General features: G+C 50.9%; 1 protein-coding gene and 1 long non-coding RNA gene across 2 annotated transcripts in view; one reads left to right on the forward strand and one right to left on the reverse strand.

Annotated features, from left to right (window-relative positions):
* Positions 1-1,042: 1,042 nt before the first annotated feature.
* ADCY2 (adenylate cyclase 2) overlaps positions 1,043-19,763 on the reverse strand; it is a 404,823-nt gene continuing 386,102 nt past the window's right edge. Inside the window, 3 exon segments of the mRNA XM_030332755.1 lie at positions 1,043-1,857; positions 6,270-6,394; positions 11,016-11,130. Coding sequence (XP_030188615.1) covers positions 1,705-1,857; positions 6,270-6,394; positions 11,016-11,130 — 393 coding nt within the window. The 3' untranslated portion in view covers positions 1,043-1,704.
* LOC115525529 lies at positions 16,846-17,884 on the forward strand. The gene is made up of 2 exons (XR_003972388.1): positions 16,846-17,130; positions 17,238-17,884. It is a non-coding gene; the product is annotated as an uncharacterized LOC115525529 (long non-coding RNA).

Genomic DNA, 19,763 nt, shown 5'->3' on the forward strand with positions numbered 1-19,763 from the left:
AGGGGCGCACAAGGTGCAGCTGATGACCATTATTACAAATGACACAGGAGGCTGGTCTGAAGTCAGTGAGACCCCAGGCCTCCCAGGCCACGTTTCCATGACAGCGAAAACAGACGTCCCTATACTACGTTTCCTCTTCCGGTCACCTTTCTGGAGATCTCCAACACTGCCTGACTGAGGCAGACCGTGGAACACATCATGCTGTATTCCCACTTCGGCGAGGAAGGCCAGTTAGGAGTTTCGAGAAGTGCTTTTACGTGAGCCTGAGTCCTGGCAGGATGGCACCGGCAAGAGAAAGCCCTGGGGACCTGCCAGGCTCTCGCATGGTCATTAGCTCTCTCAGTCACACCTGATCCCCTAAGCTACCCATGAGGAAACACCCCTAAGAGAAATTAAGCGACGTGGTCAAAGACGCACGGCCAGAAAACGGTCAGTTAGGAATCCAACGAGGGCCCGGTGCTTCGGGTCTGAGTTGCCAAGAACAAGGTGCTCCTGGTAGACTGGGGTCCCCCGGTTCTCACACACGCCTGCCTTGAGCTATGAACAGAAGCCAAGGGTGCCCCACCAGGCTGGCGTGTGCTGGCACGACTCTTGATTTCAACTCAGGTCGTGATCTCACGGCTGGTGAGTTCGAGCCCCACATCAGGCTCTGTGCTCACAGCGCTGAACCTGCTTGGGATTCTCTCTCTCCCTCTCTCTCTGCCCCTCCCTTGCCTGCATTCTCTCTCTCCCTCTCTCTTTCTCCAAATAAATAAATAAATAATAACCTTAAAAAAATAAAAAAGCACACACAACATTTTCCCCAGAAAATATCCTCTAGAGATGCCACAGGGCGCTCGGAGCATTTCCAGAGAGTGGCAGAAGCAAGTGTCTACCTCACAAGCCTTGTCCGCATCTGAATTACCCAAGGATCTCCCAATGGCTGCTCCGGGGGCGCGCTTTCTGAAACAACCGTCAGTCAGGAGAATGGAAAGCCAACCTCGGCTGTGGAGCAAACCGCGGGAGAAGGAAGAAAAGGGGGGAAAAGATACAGACTATAAACCAAAGTACGTAAAACTTTTAATGAATCAACCTTACAAAAGACAATGGCATCAAAACGTCGGACGCGTTTGGTACAAAACTGGTCCTAGGTTATGAGAACTAATTCTGGTGATGGGTGGCTGCACGCCTCTGGCCCGAGACACGACAGAGCAAGGCGACAGGACCGTGGGTCCCGTGGATGGCCGCCGGCGATGAGATACACTGGGTGAACACAGTCAACTTCCATGTGGGGTGACGGAATCAATTATTCACAAATACTGTGTAATATCGGACTAGCGGATGCGGTTGGCCAGCTACCATATTTTCCAGGAAAAAAAAAAAAAACATGCACTGGAAGATAATATACACCCCCTAGTTTTATTGCCTTAAGAATTTTTGTTTATTTCACCTCTGTCATCTTTGTGAATTCTCTGAGCGCATTTCTCCCATAACACACACTCCTTTTCCTTCTGCTTAGGAGTAAGCACAGTGCAAGTGGCAGAGCGATCTTGGGACACGTCAGACACCAAATGGTATGCCACCAGGTCAGAGGAACGAGTCTGAAAAGGCTCCATAGGACACAACAGAGCACGCACACCAAAAACGAGAGACAAAGCTCGCAGTCAGAAAGTGCATTGTACCTTCCCGGAAGTACAGTCTTCTTGCCGAAGTGGAGGCAACCCCTCAGGATGCCACGTTGCTCTGGGAAAGGGACCTTGACATTTCTGTGTTTACAAAGTACGTCTTCAGCTCCCCCTTGCCTTTCACGTTGATTATTCCTCGACATGTGCACGTGTACCCCAGGGTCTGGAGGATGAGGCTTGTCTCCTCAGTGACCTAGAAGCACACGGACAGACGAAGGAGCGGTCAGTGCCTACGAAACACAGCCTCCGGAAGGCCGTTTGACCGCAAAGATCAGGAGCCAAAAGACATTCACGTTCTCTGGCCCTTTCATTCCACTCCTAAGAAATTAGAAGAGGACAGAATCACGCAGGAGAAGAAAAGCCTTTTAGGGACAACGTGTAATTTCATGCTGCAACGGTGACAGACTAAACCACCTAAAAAGTCCAGTGATCTCCAGGGCGGTGTAGACCAGGATGCTGTCATGATCCCTATCGTGGCCGAGACCAGGAAATGAGGCAGGATCTGTTCACCCCCAAGGGAAAAATTGAAGCCCAGACCCACGCTATGACTTCAGCTACGTGAAGGTCACGTATTCACATATAAGAGACCTGGAAAGGGGCACCTGGGGGGCTCAGCCTGCTAAGCGTCCAACTCTTGATATTGGCTCAGGCCATGATCTCACGGCTCGTGGGATGGAGCCCCGTGTCAGGTTCTGTGCTGACAGTGAGGACCCTGCTTAGGATTCTCGCTCTCCCTCTCTCTTTGTCCCTACCCTGCTCCCTCCTGCTCTCTCTCTCTCAAAATAAGTAAACTAAAAGAGAGAGAGAGAGAGAGAGAGACCCGGAAGAGGGAAAGTAAATCAAAATATACTGTAGTGGGATGTTACAAACTGTCATGAATGTCATTTCACAAATCATGAATGTGAATAATGGATTTTAATTCAGATGGGAGAAGACACCCTGAGAAGCACCGTCAGCTCCCACAAATGGCCCCCTGCTTCGGCGAATGCTCGAGAACAAAACTGAAAGGACACTAGGGGTCTGCACCAGCCTTGGCACGGGCATGACACGCTGAGTCGGGTCTTCTCAAGCTTCCTCCCTTCACCGAGCTGACACAGAAGGTGACCGGGGCCAGGCCCCTCTCTCGCAGCCTGTCGACGTGATTCCCGCCGCTGCCCCGCGAGGCCAGGACCCCCACTGCCGAATCGCCTCGGGTCCCGCTGTGTCAGATGGCAGAGGAATTTCCCGGGTAGGACGGCCCCTCTCTCTCAGGGGAGAAGGGTTGTACCGAGTCCTGCCCCATCTCAGCCTGAGCGTGCACCGTGCTCTCCTCGGGGGCCATGTCTGGGGATGACAGCTCAGGTCTGCGTGGCATTTATCTGCTTGAGTGTTGGCGAAGCCTCCTGCTGAAGACGCTTTCTCAAGCAGAGAATGGGTGAGGAGAGAACAGACTAGGCTACCAATACAGAGGCCTCAGCTTCAGAAGTGAGGGCAGACCCCCGTGTCAGGAACACGGTCCCCAGCCAGGCCTCCCAGGAGGTATCTGGCTTTTGAGCAGAGAGGGAGGAGCTGTTTTTTCCAGAAACCCCTGGTAATGCTGCTCTGAAAGCAGGGGAGAGGGCAGAGGAGGAGGAGGGGGAGGTGGGGGAGGAGGAGGGATTTCCTCCCCTTGCATCAGATGATGAACATGGCACCCGTGGGACCCGACCACCTTGGCCGTGTGGGTGGCACCCACATGCTGTGCAGGCTTGTGAACAGCACAGCAATGGTATCACACGATTTTGCTTTTGGGGTGGGTGCCGTCGGGGGACCATGCAGTGGTGGGGGCAGTGGCCGCAGCAGTGAGCCAGCCTCCTTGAGCCTGGTGGCTGAGAGAGGTGTGAGGCAGAAATAGGAGGGCTGTGCTTATGAGAATCCAGGGAGATATCCAGAGGCCCCCAGAAGCAAGGGTGAAGGGTGCCATATAAAGATCTCAAGGGCAGGCTGTTGGAAAGAGCTGGAAAAACCACCCTGTCTCCCTGTACTTCGACTCCGTGGCCAGCCCCTAGCACAGGGGCCAATGTGTGGGTCCTCGGGACCCTTGTGACCAGAGCAAGAAAAGAGGGTCACAGGTGCCGTATGTTCATGTCCTGTCCTCTGCTAGCTTGAGCCCAAGTCCTGGGGAAGGACAAGTGTAGCTGGGAGGTGAAGCCAGGGGCACAGGAAGGACTCTGGATCCTGGGGAAGAACCGAAGGAATACGGACAGAGCCGGGGAACTCAGATTACAGACAGGGTCTCATGATGAGAGTTCTCAGGCATAATCAGAATTAGAGAATTCCAGAGGCGTCTGATTTCCGACCTGCCACAGAAAACAAACACATCTGTTGGAGCCTCGGGGGTTAATTCTGCAGTCAAGGTGTTTACTGGTGTGAAGTATCACCACGGGCACTTGTGAGCTATCCCTTGGAATCTGGAACACCAACCACACAATTACCGTGACGCAAGGAGGAGGGAGCTGTCTCCCCGATGAACAGCGGCCAGTATGCCTCCAAGCCCGGTGGGGGGGGGGGGGATCTGGCTGGGTGACACTCGGGCTTTCTCCAGTGTTCTGTGAGCTTCCAGGCTGGAAAGCGTGGTGGGCGTGGATGCTCTTTAATCAAAAGGACCTGTTCCTCAGGCCCGGGAAAAGCTTTTAACGATCTCAGCATCGTTTCTGATTCTTCCTGGCGTCTCACTACTTTCCTTGCACGTAAGTGGAAATGCGAAGCTACCGGAGACGGAGTGAACCTCGGCCTCAGGAGAAGGAACCTGCTGGACACCAGCCTCCCGGCGGCTGAGCTGAGTGAACACACGCAGAGGGGCTTCTCCTCCAGGCTCCGGGTGCACAAGACCCTCCAGGGGGCGCTGCTCAGCACTAAATCACCTGGAGTTTTATGAGGCCCAATATCCTCCTGGAGACGGAGACACGGGAGCTCTAGCTCATTTCAAACACTGACCTGCAGGGGATTTACGGCCTCCAGGAGGGAGCACTCTCTCTGAACAGCCTCTCTTAAATGGGTTTTGATACGTATCCCAAATGCTTGAAAACCACTTGGAGAGTCGTGAAACATGTCTTCTGAATGTTCCAGGTGTGGGAAGGGGGGCGGGCCTAGGTTGGCCTGCAGGTTGGGGACGTGCGTCCTTGATAGGAGCACCCTCTCCCCACACCAGACACAAGACCCCACGCTGTACAGGATCGCTGGAACATCCCTGGGGCATCAGGAACAGCTAATGACACGCAGGCAGAAAGCCCTCGAGGCCGTGGCGCCATCATGGCACGGGTCAGCGAGGTGCCAAGGTGGTAGACCGCGCCTCTCGTGGTGGGCATCTAGGCCATCTCCACACACCGTGACGACCGCTCCAGCCCCGTTTCCGGTGAGAGCTTTGTCTGGGTTGGCTCTCGTGAGCATAGCCAGCTGACTCTTTTCCCCTGGCAACGTCTGGGTCTGATTGGGAAGCCCCAGACGTTCCTCTCCGCCCCACATCGCCTGCCACCTCTCCCCGTTCTCTGTTGCTTACTCTCGGCAACTGCTGACTAGTCATCCGGTGGGAAGAAGGTGAGATATAGGCCCCGTTCCATACAAAGATTAAAGATATGCTATAGAAGGTTCACAGAAGCAGAGGCAGGTGAAGAGTGTGAAAAGCAGAAGTTCAATGAGAAGCCCGCTTTTGATAGCGCTGGAGCTGGTGTCTTCGGCAGAATTTCAGAAAAGAACTCTAAATCTCCATCGGAATGTTAGGAGGCAAGGTTACCTGAGGACAGGGGTCAAGCCAAGGCACACAGAACAGGGACTTGTCGAATTCTCCATAAAGGGGGGTGGGGGGAGAAAAAAGCTTATTATTTGCGCCCAGTGGTTTTCACACGAATTTGCTACTTGGCAGGAATTTATCTTCCAGAAGTGAAGCGTGGAATCTGGGGTGAAATGGGGAATCACTGCGTTTTGAGGGAGTGGCGAATAGAAAGTTCTGCACAGACACACACGTGCACACGTTCTTCTCACTAGGAGAGGTCGGTCTCTCCTTCCAGGTGTGTGGAATTCTGCCCGAGCAACCTCCCCTGCGTGGATTCCAGTGCCGTCCGGTCGTTCTCCATATCCAAATCCCATGCTGGCCCGATTTGGCGTTGCCATTTCATATCACCCTGAATCTCGTCCCTCGTCTTTCCCCAGTCGGCTCCTTTCTGCCTCCTTCCAACTCAGCCTCTGGGACGGGAAGTCTGGGGGCTCTGTCTGGTTTTGGTTGTACAATCCCTCTCCCTTGCAGGGCTCCCTTCAAGGTTCTGGTGCCAGGAGATGGAAGAGGAGAGAAGGGGCCAGCCTTGACTCGCTCAGGTGTCAGACTGCCATGTTGATCGTTGGCCATCGTCAACTTCCTCCAAAGCTATAACTTTTACGTTATTAGGTTTCTCAAGTATTGTTAACGGCGAGTGCAGAAACGGATGACCATTTCCCCAATAAAAAAGACTTATGTCAATTTCAGGTTCTTTTCACCATTAAAGTAACTACCAAGATTCTTTGTTCTAATACATCATTGTCATTATGATGATGCTCATTTATGACTTCGAAGAGGATAGACCTGGCCCGTGATGACGGAGCAGACTAGATTACCTGTATTTTGTCCAGCACGCCGGTGCTGTCCATCCTGCTGGCCACATTCACGGTGTTGCCCCAGATATCGTATTGTGGCTTCTGAGCTCCAATCACACCGGCTATTACAGGCCCATGGTTAATACCTGCAATGCATCAGAACCGGGCAAGAAGACTCAAGTTACAACGACCGTCTTCAACAGAAAAGTTGTACAAGAGGATTTCTGAATCATCATTATGCAGCCAACATTAGCCCAACTCACGGAATTCTAAAACAAAGAAAAATAATTTGTTTCTCTTCTTGGTCTTGATTCATACATAGGTACCCAGATATCATTGTTATTCCATAACAACATAAAGTTGGCTATGCTTTCAAAAAAGCCAAACATTGTATCAGGACACCTGGGTGGTTCAGTCGGTTGAGCGTCCGACTTCGGCTCAGGTCATGATCTCATGGTTTGTGGGCTCGAGCCCCACGTCGGGCTCTGTGCGGACAGCCGGGAGCCTGGAGCCTGCTTCGGATTCTGTGTCTCCCTCTCTCTGTCCCTCCCCAGCTTGCGCTCTGTCTCCCTCTCTCAAGAAAATAAACATTAAGAAAATTAAAAAAAACCCAAAACATTATAATAGTTTTCTTAAGTTTTTTTTTTTTTTTTTCAACGTTTATTTATTTTTGGGACAGAGAGAGAGACAGAGCATGAACGGGGGAGGGCCAGAGAGAGAGGGAGACACAGAATGGGAAACAGGCTCCAGGCTCTGAGCCATCAGCCCAGAGCCTGACGCGGGGCTCGAACTCACAGACCGCGAGATCGTGACCTGGCTGAAGTCGGACGCTTAACCGACTGCGCCACCCAGGCGCCCCTTTAAGTTTTTTTTTTTTAAAGATCTTTGATTTGGGGGGAGAGAGAGAGAGAGAGAGAGAGAGAGAGAGAGAGAGAGAGAGAGAAGGGGAGGAAGAGGGGCAGAGAGAGAGGCAGACAGAGGATCCAAACTGGGGCTTGAACTCACCGCAGGGCTCAAACTCATGAGCTGTGAGATCATGACCTGAGCCAAAGTTGGTCACCCGACTGAGTTTTCTATGTTGCTATATAATCTTAGATAAGAGATGATCACTGTTCTCCAGCAGTTTTGTGGTTAATGTTAATTTTTGAAATATACATCTTTCTGTTTTAAACAGCTACACTGAATGGATATACCACATTTACTGGCAGTTTGGTCACCAATGGACTTCTGGGTTCATGCCAACATCTTGCTGAATCCGCCACTTGCCCCCACACCAGTGTGGCATTTTCTACCTGCTGCGCACTGTAAAACTCTGGGGATGCTCACAACAGCCTTGTGCGGTGGGTACTGTTATCACCACCTCTGGATTCAGGCAAGAAAGCAGGAGAGGGCGCCACCAGACAGGCAGCAGATGGCAGTGGCAGCCAGCTCCGTGGCCCTGCTGGTAAGGATGCTGCCATGAGCTTCCCGTGCACGAGGCTTCTTCCCACCTTTCAGGTTGGTGCCTTTGATGATGTCCCAATGCCAAGTTTACTGAATTCCAGAGGACCATGTTTGTGCCTCTGATTTCCATTGCTAAAGCACCTTCAAAGGGCTCTCTCAACGCACACCGTGCTGGTGAGGGAGTCTACCCAGGTCAACTTTAGAACAATAACAGGTCCTAGTATGGGCAATATAGAGATTTTGACGGAGTTCAGATTTGAGGAAATTCTCCTGGGAGAGGCCCCCAAGAGCGTCACGTTTGGACGGGTCCTGGGGTAGACAGGCTCGCCCCTGGGGAGCAGGTGCAACCCACAGGCCGTCTCCGCACAAGTGGGGGGACGTCTCTTTTGCTTGGGTTCTTGTCCCCCTTGAGCTGGGCTCTTTACAGCTCTGCACTCATCAGATTGAGGACAATCTAGCCTCTGGCATAAACCTCCTCACAAACTGTGATTCTCCAGGGACAGCCATCACAAGGTTGCCGGGGAAACTCAGGAGGCACCACTCTCCAGCCCTGCTGCCCCCTGGCTTGCCCATGTGACTGCCCAGATAACCAGGCAGCCTGGGCCACCACTAACAGAGGAGGCCATTGCTCTGATTGTCCTCTCTGTAGCTGCAGTTATAACCCCACGGTTATTACGTGCTGACACCTGAGCTCAGCGTGAGCTTTCACACTGCCCGAGACACGGAGACGGCACCTGCCATCTCCTTAGAAGTCTGATCAACTTCTCTAATCAGAGAGGCCTGGGATTCTCTCCCAACTCCCATGCACCAGGTAGGATGAGTCCTTGCCCCAGGATCTCAGTTCAAACACACAGACCCATAGTTATCCCGGGAGTGGTGCGGAGGAAGGCCACGGAAATAGAAACAGAGTTATTGACTTCGGTTGATTATGCCCTAGGTATGTGTTCTCTCCTAGATCTAGGACTCCTGCCTTGCTGCCGGAGTCGACTTGTACTGATTAATGAGGGTGTTTTTGAGATCCCTTCTCCCACTGCTGTACTGCTTAGTGCACTACGGCTTGTTAGAGACCCGAGGCAAAACTTCCTCTTTGCAACGGAGAGGTAGGCAGGAAACGGTATAAACGGCATTCCACAAAACCTTTGAAGGTACGCAAGAGGCAAGAAAGAAATTCTGCTTTGCTTTTGCAGAGTGCTCAAGAAAGCCCACACTGTGCTTTAGACACCCCAAAGAATTTAGTCCAGCCGCTGGCTGCTGGCCGGTGCCCTCAAGCCCCCTCTGCCATCAGCTTCCTCCGGGCTGCTGAATCCTGCTGGGTCAGCGCCTGGCGGGGTAGGCAGTGGGGAGAGGCTGGGCTGCTGACTGCTGGCACGGGGTCAATCTCCACTTAGCGCAGGAATGTGCTCAGATTTTGGCTCCCGCTGACCGACTGATTCTGCAGCTTGACATGCAGAAGAGGACGTTAAGAGCGAACTCAGCGTTTCTTATTTGTATCATCTAATTTTTTTTTTTTTGAAGTATTACTCTTCCAAGTTCCTACCATGAACTGCCACTGGATGGCGCCACACACCCAAGTGCAGCAGGGCAGCCAGACCCCTGAGAGAGAGGCCGAGGGGTGGGGAAAGGCAGCCCCAGAGGCCCGTGAGACCTTGAGCTTCCTCAGAAACCTAAAAGAGCTGCCATGCGGGGTGACTGTGCAGACGTTATTAGTTATTCAGTCATGAGTGTAAACACTCAAATTCTTCTCGAAGAAGGCCTATTCAATCGCTCGCATTAATCTGGAAAATACCTTAAGGTCCAAGACCAAGAAAGCTGTGATGTTTGGGGAAGTAACACATGTGATCAGCAAACACCGATCTCTATTTCACTTTGCAGTAAAGAGCGGTAGTATTTTGTTTTGAATACGTTTACTAATCGAGCAGATCATTCCAACGTGGAATAAAAAAAAAAAAAAAATTTTTTTTTTTTTTTTGAGGGTAGTTTGAAAGGTCGAGGAGCTCACTTTCTAGGCTGTCAAAACAATAAAGAAGCTCGAGGATCTAGGGGACACCTGCATGTTCGATGCGGTCAGCAGGCTGGGGTCAGAAGCCTCCCACCGGCCTGCCCCGTCTCACCTGGGTATCAGGTGAGGCCCATTGTGCACGGAGGTGAGAAAGTATAAAGCAAAACGTGTCCAGGTGCTAACAATGAACAGAATATACACGCAGTCAAGAGGCCACATTATAAGAGATACAAAATATTTCTGGGTTTTAAAATTCAGAACATAGAGCAAAGGAAGAAAATCGCTCGCCATTTATCGGGATTTTTTTTTAAGTTGAAATCTGTATCCAAAAGCAGGGAAAAGCCATTCAAATGGAATTTGTTAAAAGAGCTCCTCTTATGCGTACTTGCTTTCAGAAGAAGCAAAATGTGTTGCCAAGAGGAACATAAAATGGTCAAAGCAGCTCTTACCAATCACAAATGGCCATAACCACAAATATGGCAAGACAGCCGCGTGCTAAGCCGAGCACGTAAAACACACTTTTTATTTTTACAGACGTTTGTAAAAGGCAAGTAAGCACGAAACATGCTCATGGACCAGCTTAAAGTAAGGGAAGAGCTTACTAGAAAATTTAATTTTGTTAATGTTTATTCTTGAGATAGAAAAATTTTAAATCTTAAAGGAAGTTGGCCTTTTCTCTCAGGGCTGAATCTTCAATCAGAAAAGCTATAGCTATTTCAGAACCTGGGACGTACGTTTGGGGCGTTTGGAGGTTGTGAGCCTAGGAGTGTGTGACTATTTCAACAGCTCTAAGCTGCCTTAAAACTTCTTTTTTTTTACATTTTTGGATCTCCGAAGTCTGGATGCATCTTCCAGCCCATGCTAATTTCACTGGCAGCCGATCCTGAAATAATATCGTGGTTTGCAGTCAACGGCTCCTCGGGATGGTCTGAGGCCACGCACGCCGTGGCTGGCGGAGGGGCCCTGGCAGGAAGGATGAGGCCGTGGGACTGAAATCCAGCTCACGGTCCACTTGCTAGACATAGTGCTCGCAGCCTGGGTCCAACCAAAGGGGGTTTTGTTTTCTACTTTGTGCTGAAGTGCCTCAGAGGCTCCTAACTTCCCTGAGCCTGTCCACCCCTTGCTCCCCCAAATTCAGTCCTCGGGCACTCGAGACACAACCGCCACGACTCTATTTCGGCGTGGCAAGATGGCCGACGGTCCCGGTGCGCCTGTGCCCTTCCGCCCCCACCCCGGAAGTCAGATCCCTTCACACAACACTTCCGGTGCGCCTGTTCCTTACGCCGTGCCCTCCCCCGGAAGCCGGCGCTCTTCACACAACGTACCCACTCGCAGCTTGAAGTCATTGAAGGAGTGTTTGTTGATAGCGTCCAGCTTCCCCACCAGGGCAAAGGCAAACTCCACCATGGTGCCGATATGCATGTACTGCCTCTCGGGCTCCTGAGAGGAAACAAACACACGCACGTGGGGTTAGAGGTCAACCGGCAGGGAAACGGTCCCTTGGGTCACAAACCTGGGCTCCAGGCAGACAGCAGTGCTTGAGGTCAAGGGCCGCAATGCCGGCAGACAGGCGTGTGTGAGGATTACCCATCCTCCCAAGGGGACCCTGTGTCCCGGTTCATTCTTGTGGCCGCGGGGAGACGTGAGACGCTGGAAGACACGGAATGGGACCTATGTCGTCTTAACCCAGAAACTGCCGCAGAAGACACTTCGAGGAGGGGCTGGCTCCTGGTTCTCCGCTTGCCCCGCATACCTGTCTCCCCCGTTCTCCGCTGGCCTCTGGCTCCGAGGGTGACCTCTGGCCCCCTGCGGGACTGGCTAATGGGAGGGCCAGGGAAGGTCGGGGAGAGCAGGGCAGAGAGGTCGGGGTCCTTTCCTCCCCTTCCCTACTCCACACCTGCCACACGGCTCACCTCGGTTCTGGAAACACCCCATCTTCCCTTTTAGGGGAAGGGTGTTATGTGTCTCCCCCATTCCCCCAAATTCATAACCTCCGAATCCTCAGTATTTGCTTTGCAGCTTCTCATGGCTATCATTAAATAAGAGATTAGGATCCAATGAGGGATTAGCGACGACAAATCCAGCATGACTTGGTGCCCTTCTAGAAAGAGGAGATTAAGACACACAGAGAAGGCGACACGAAGAAGCAGGGGAAAGATGGCGTCTAGGAAGCGAGGACAGAGGCTCAGGAGACACCAACCCCGTCTGCACCTGATCTCTGACCTCTAGTCTCCAGAAGTTTCTGTTGTTTAAGCCGCCCAGGCTGTGGTGCCGTTACAGCAGCCGGACCCAGCGGCTACAGGGGGGTAACGATTTCCTGCCTTTACTGTCCCTGGGGGATTTATCGCCCCTTGAGGAATAGTTATCAAACACATAGAGCTGGAGGAAAAGACCAGTTCAAGGCTCCCAGTGAAGGTAAGTGGGAATCTGTACTCCCATTTACTACTAATTTCTATTTCTATTTCTATTTATTTCTATTTCTATTGCTATTTCTGTTACTAATTTATATTTACTATTAATTTGTAACACCTATTATATTTGTATTTCCTTTTGAAAGTCACCTTTGTAAAATTTCTATTTTGGGTTATTTTATAAACAGAGATTCTTTACTATTATATGCGTATAACTCATAAAATGTGTTTACATGTCCGAAAGGTTCCCGCTGCCCCAATATTTAACGACTGGGCGCACCAAGAAGGGGCGTGAAATGCAGTCCCAGCGCTGGCCTGCATCTGTGGCTTGTGGTTTAGAATCAGTGCGGTCTTTTATTTCCCTCACTCGTCTGTGAGCTCCCCAAGGGCACAGACTATGTTCTATTAATCTGCGTCTCCACAATATGAAAGCGTCTGGCCCAGGAGAGGCACCTGATACGTGTTTATTGAGAGACTGCATTTAGATCGCCGGTCGGGTAGCCGAGAGGAAGTGCGTAGGAGGAAGGGAGAGCCTTGTCGAGCTCTGGTGGAAGGTCATTGCCGACTGATGCTTGTTTGGGAAACATACACCTGGGGCGGGGGGGGGGGCACTGATGCACCCACTGAAGTGGGGGAAGGCTCAGAAGAGGACACAGGGTATTCAAGTGGGAAGACGGAGAGCAGCCTCAGCCGGCTGGGGGAGGAAACAAAATCAGTAAGGATGCTAGAAATACTTGAGAGAAGAGCAGGAGGGGCGGCCCTTTGTGGGGCTCAAGTGTTTGATCCCGCAGGGGGCCCCAGCAGAGCAAACTCAGAGAGAGAGAGAGAGAGCTCTCAAGACGGTGAAAGGGGAGGGACGTGGTGACCATGGGGCGCATTCACCATGGAGGGTGAAACCAGCAACCAGCTCTGAGGGTTTCAGGAGGGATGAGGGAGGAGGACAGTGGAGACAGGGGATGTGTCCTGCACCCTGAAGGTGACAGGGGCGTGGAGAAAACCAAGGTAACGGCCAAAGGAGAAAGGAAAATGACAATGGAGTTATTCCCCGAAGGAGTCAGGAAGGGTAGCACCAGGCAAGTCTCTCGATGTAAACACTGATGACACCTGAGTCGGATCATTCTTTGTCCCGGGTCCGCGTCCTGCGCCCTGCAGGATGCCGAGTGGCACCCCTGGCCTCCTCTGAGAGATGCCCCCTTCCAGGACTGACAAGAAAAAATGTCCTCAGACACTGCCCAATGGCCCCGAGGGGCAAGCAGCTGGCCGCTGAGATCACTGCACTAAATAACATAAACACGAGCAGAGGAGTCACTGAGAACGTTCTTCCTCTCCTTGGAGAAATCCTATCATTCCAGAGAAAGACCGATGAAACGCTACTGTTGCCACAAATCCTCAACTTAAAAATTGCGAGAGAAAATCCACACAATTTAAACAACTGGAACTATGGAACACACTGCCAGCTAACGTCGGTGAAAATGCCGTCGTTTCTTTTTTTTTTATTACAGTTTTTTGTTTTAATTTGAGAGAGAGAAGGGGGGAGAGACAATGAGTGGGGAAGAGAGGCAGAGGGAGAGAGACAGAGAATCTCAAGCAGTCTCCGTGCAGAGCCCGACACGGGGCTTGATCCCACAGCCCTGGGACCGTGACTTGAGCTGAAATCAAGAGTCGGACGCTCAACAACTGAGCCATCCAGACGCGCCGCAGAGTCATTGCTTGACAACGGTTCTGCTCTTCTATCAGAGCTCGCTAATGTTTCTTGTCTCGTGACCCACGGGGACGGCATGATTGGGAAGTTCATGCCTCCAGTCCGTTGGAAACATCTTGCTCCTAAACAGGAAGCACAGGGGCGCCTGGGGGGCTCAGTTGGTTAAGCGTCGGACTCTTGGTTTCAGCTCAGGTCATGATCTCGTGGTTCGTGGGTTCAAGCCTGGCTTCGGGCTCTGCGCTGACAGCCTGCTTGGGATTCCTTCTTATCTCCCTCTGTCTCTGCCCCTCCCCTGCTCTCTCTCTCTCTCTCTCTCTCTCTCTTTCACACACACACACACACACACACTCTCTTTCTAAAACAAAATAAACTTAAAAAAATAAACTGGAAGCACGAACTCTTAAATCAACAGGCAGAATCCTGTGAACATCACGACTGTTCCAGCAAGGGGGACAGATTTGCCACAGCGGGGGAAATGGTTTGCTTTCTCCTGAACCACGGTAAGACAAACCAGCTTCCTCCCCTGATACATGATCACCCGATCTGTTTTCATGCAGCGGGCGTAAGCTGGAGGTTTTACTCGACCTCCGTGATGAATGAAGAGACTGAGTTCTGGGAGTGGGGTTTAAGTCCAACGTCCGTAACTTGTTCGGGCTTAGTAAACCCTGGAAAAAGTTATGCTCGGTCTCAAGAAGAGCTCAGTTCGTTTCAAGAAGTCTTTATAACTGAGCTTTTGATAAATATTTGACGACAGTATAAAGCAGTTCTTTCTCCCACGACCCAAGTGATTTCTGTGAGACGTCTCCAAATATTTAACCGACTTCCAGGGACATGGCAGTAGACACATTGAGCGCCCGGAACACATCTTGCGAGCCGTTTGCTTTGGAAGTTCCACCAGCAAGGAACCCTGCTTAAGTAAATGCGTCTTTACTGAGGTTGTTTTGTAACTCAAGTGCCTGTTTGGTAAACACCGAATTTTTTTAGGCTGAAATTAATGTACACCTTGCCTCCTTCCTTGACCTCTCTTCTCTCCTCCCTTCTCTTCCTCCACCCAGCAAACATTCACTGTGCACCTGCTGTGGTGGCATCTACCTCATGCTGAAGGTTTACAACCGCTGCCCAGGAGCTGTTCTCCCACTTGAGGCCCCTGGGAGATCCCCTGAGGTCTGTCCCTTCTCTGAAGGGAACGTCCACTGTCGCCCCGGTGAGCCGTTTGGCACGGCCTGAAGATCGGCTCGCGCCTGGGGAGACACTCGAGTGTCCGGAACCTGTCAGAGGACACCCCTGGGACTCACAACGTCCCAGTGTGAACCCAAACTCCGAGGCACGAAGAAGGATTTATGGAAAATGGCCTGACTGCTAGGCCATCTGTGGACCCGTCTAGACTCACTCAACTCACATTCACGTCGACTCTCACTGTTTTCCGCCCACCTCACTTTACAGAGAAAGTATTTTACTAAAATGCACATTAGGGGATGTTCTAGCAAGCACCGCCCCCCCCCATCACGTTTTAAACCATTTTCCATGAGAAAGTTAGTTGCCAAGCACACGGGTCACTCAGACCCACTGTCATGGTCATGAGGGTCCGTACCTGACGTGGCCCAGTTTTCAAATATACTAATGGAGGAGTGACAGTAAGATCATCCGTGCGGACACTGCAACGCTGACCTTATGCCAGCTGCTGGGAATTCTCGAAGGCTACATAGCAGCAGTGTGTGCCTGAAGGTATAGGTATTTAATCCTCACGCTGAGTCCCGTGAGGGACTTTCTGTCTTCGTCCCCACCGTGCAGATGGGGCAAGGGAGGCCCCGGATGCTTCTTAACAGGTGGGAGCCGCACAACCAGGCTTCCCCGCCAGGAGTCTGAGTCCGGGGCCCTGTCGTAGCAGCTCTGTCGACTTGCCCCCCACCCCATGCGCATCTAGAACGCGGTGGGAACCGTGCCGTTGGCATTTTATGTGTCAGCCTCGAATCTTCGCATCTTTGCGTTTCCTTCCACTTTAAAACATTTTGCGCTGCACTCAGTTTCGTGAGCTTCCTTGGGGTAGATTTACGCAAAATATGCACAAACGTGTGGACAAACAGGTAAGCAGTTTTCCTTGATAGCCTTGACGGTAAATGGTGGCAGGTGGGTTGGATGATGAGCCTAAGAGATACTCAGCTGACGGATAGCTATCACCGGGAAGTCGTCACGAGTGGTTCTGGAACTGTCCACCACCCCCTGTGGACGGCTGAAACCGTACTCGGTATCTTCGAGCACAGACGGTGCATCCAAAACTAACGTTAGTATTCCATGTCCTACGAGACAGCTTTTCTTCTTGACTCTCCTGCTTTGCCGATGGCATCATCAGCGGCAGATCCCTAAGTCGGAAACCCGAGATGCTGGCGAGCCTGGCCTTCTACGCCCCCTCCACCGTGGCCCCTCAGCTCCCAAGTCCGCCTCGCATGGGCACACTTCTGCCATTCACCTCTTCCTTTATTTTCCCCAGGACCGCAGTTTACATCCTGACCACCACTTGTCCGAATGTAGGAAGTTCCCGAATTAACTGTCGGTGCTTTGGAATCAGGCAAAACTAGGTCCAGCCCCAGGTTCTATAACCGTTAGCTGTGTGGCCTTGGCTGAGTCACTCACCTTCTCTGGGCATCAGTTTCCTGGTCTGTAACGGGACAAGAACTACCTATCTCTCAGGGTTGTGGGTAAGGTGAAATGAATTTGTTAGATGGATGCACCTATATCCTTGGGGCTCAGGATTTATTTAGTTTCTTTCATGATGGTTTAGAGAAGCAGGTCACCCTGACGTGAAAAGCATCGAGGAGGAAAATGTCAGAAACTGTCTCATGCCCTCGTTCAGAACCTTCTCCCTTTGAACACACTGGGCATCCTACGGGGATGCCCGGCTTTGACAATGACCTAAAAGTCTGCCATTTCCAGTGTCTTTGAGACTCTCGGTGGATATAGTGAAGATCAGTGGTTTAGTTTCTTTCGGTTTGCAGCTTCCTGTTAGTAGCACGAAAGCAGGAAGAGATTTCACTCTGCTTACAACACATCACGGTAGCTTTGGTGTTTGTACAGAAATACACAGCATCGGGTGCCGCTTTTCATTTCAGCAGAGACCCGAACTGTTTTCTACTTTCTCCAGTAAAGGGAACTATGGTAATTAGTCTCAAGGTGTGCTTTAGCTACCAGGAGCCTGGGAGCAGAGGGTCTCAGAGCGACTCCCCGATTCTCCCGTGGTCAACCTGGCAGAGGCCCCTTGCTGTGGATGGACGTTTGCACCCCCGAGAAATTCCCATGTTGAAGCCTAATCCCCAGGTGATGGATTAGGAGGTGGGGCCTCGGGTTAGGTCATGTGGGGGGAGTCCTTGTGAATGGGATTAGCGCCCTCACTAGGAGGGGCGGGGGACAGCTGGCTTCCTCTCTATGCCTTCCGCCAGGTGACACACAGCGAGAAGACAGCCACCGGAAGACCAGCAAGAGGGTCCTCGCCAGACATCTCACCTGCTGGTGCTTTGGTCTTGGACATACCAGCCGTTGGAGCTGTGAGAAGTAAAGGTATGTTGTCACCCAGTCTATTGGCGGTTGCTAGGGCAGCCTGGGCTGACCGAGACTGTCTCCGGTTTTCCCAGACACTCTCCACGTCACCCGGCATTGGAATCGTTTGCACACACGCCTTTCCCGGACTGTAAACTTCGGGGAACGCTTGCCACAGTGGGGAAAGGAAACACCTGCTGGATGTCCCACGAGCTCAGTAAAACCTAGAACAGCCGAGCCTGAGACGGAGCCATTAACCTGAGTCGCCGGATGCGGATGGGAAACGTTTTTTCTTTGCTTTGTTGGCAACTCAGTTTTGCTAATACGCTGGATGCGCGAGTGTAGGCATCTCATGGGCTGATCGTATGGAGCCTGGGAACTCACCTGGGGGACGGGGGGAGCCAAATAAAGGAGACACGCTGGCGCCCTCCGCAATGGTGTCTCTATGGCGTGAACTGGGCAAGAACCAGATGGAGCCAAGGGTAGTGCTTAGTAACTACCCTCAACCTGCCACTCTGGGTCCGCTGCTGAATTTGTTGGCATATAAGAAGTAAAAATACTAAACTCATTTTTAAATGATTGTAAAATCAAGTAGTTTTTACTTACAACAAATAAAATAATTAAATAGACTAAAAAGAGACTAGGAATACAAATGCTTTCTAAAATTTTAAAAAGCACCAGTGCTCATTCCAGGGTGAAGAATAAAACCTCCCTGCCTCCTCCTGCTTGTCTGCTTCTTCCCTCCCCTGTACTTTCTGGAGCAACGAATTACTTCTTGTCAAAGTGGTGCCAGCAATGGGTATCCATCTACTTGAGACTGTGAATGAGAGCTCGTGGTTTGGTTTATCACAGCAATAATATAATCCAAGCGTGAATCTGAATGCAAAGTTTTCATTCTTGTGTTTTTGTTTCAACCTATTTAAGTTGTCAGTGATGTTTCTCTGAAAAAGACCAGAAGCATTTATATAATGGCTATGGCCAGAGAAACCCTGGTCATTGACTAGGCCACGAAGGATGGTCTTCATAAACCACAGAGCCCCTCGGAGGTCGAGGAGGCGAGGCTCTAGAGTGCAGCAGAGGGAATGGGGCCACAGGGAGTCGTGGGGAGCGTGGCAAACTGAGAACACGCTCAAGTCTAGATGAAGCAGCTGCTTCTACGTTCCAGCTGATGGACTCTGTCATCGGGGATGAAGATCAGGTAGATAATGTACCAGTTTTCAGGAGAAGCTGGAAATGATAATTTTTTGGTGAAATGTCCTTTTTCTAAAAAAAAGGACTCTGTAAGTCAAGAAAAACATACTTGGGACCACAATTTGCTGTCAGGGTTTACCGTGCAAAGGCTGTGGCATGGAACAAGCAGGAGGCTTTGCACCTGGGCGTCCCGCAAGCAGGTGAGGTCCTGGCAGGTGGGGGCGGGGTGCCGGCTGCTGACTTCCGTCCTGGACGCCTACTTGTCAGGCGCGTGTTCGCGGAATCACGAGTGGGGTTAGCACGCCAGCCTGTTCTCAGTCTGACGTTTCGTTTCTTGACAAATGCCTGCTTCTTTTAAAAACAATCAGTTGTGATGCATAATGCAACCGACCATTTTGTCACGTTGCCTTTCAGCTTAAAATCAGAATGTACCGTTTCATTTAAAAAATCCAAACAAAGGCGGTCAGCCCTACTCTGACCAGGTGTTGACAGGCTGCTATGCATCCGTTTTCCCAATGGAGAAGTTATGCTGCCCCCCAAGTAGAAAATGAGGAGGTTTTCTCATCTTACACGTAAGAGCTCGATTTCAAAAGGCTTTTACCCAGATAACTCTGCCTCTTTTGGGATTTAACGAAAGCACATTAATCCTTGATGAACCCAATATATTTTGCAAATCGAATGTCTCTTGTTGCCAAACTAAACATTTGGCCAAACAATACGTAGCAAGGTTTTTTGGCTTACAATGAGGAAAACAAGTAGGTAGGTTACAGGTGGGTTACAAAAGGCAGAAGACATGTTCATTTCAAATATCTACATTGATATTTATCAAGTGTTATCCCCCCACCCCAATCAAACGTAATGTGCTTTCCCTGGAGCAGACTTTCACTGCACTTCAAAATATTTCTAGGATGACCTTACCAAGATCTAATTAATGCCCGAAATAGAAATAGCTCATATGGAGTACATTCTCTGCAGGGACATGACGACATATCCTATTGCATTTATGTCCGAAACCCTCGTAGCTGTTCTGTTGGAGGGCACGATAGTAACAATATGCAAAACAGTGTACAAGTCACAACTGTATTACTATGGCTTCTAGCATTTTTATTACCTACTGTGGCCAAGGAGTATTTTGCATATTAATGCAGTCTTCCCAACGGCCTTATGAAATGGGCACGCTCCCCATTATGTAAGGACACGGGAGCGCAGAAAGCTTAGCTACTGCGCTAAGTCATGAG

Source organism: Lynx canadensis, chromosome A1 (assembly GCF_007474595.2).
Source record: "Lynx canadensis isolate LIC74 chromosome A1, mLynCan4.pri.v2, whole genome shotgun sequence".
In the NCBI taxonomy this organism is placed as follows: Eukaryota; Metazoa; Chordata; class Mammalia; order Carnivora; family Felidae; genus Lynx; species Lynx canadensis.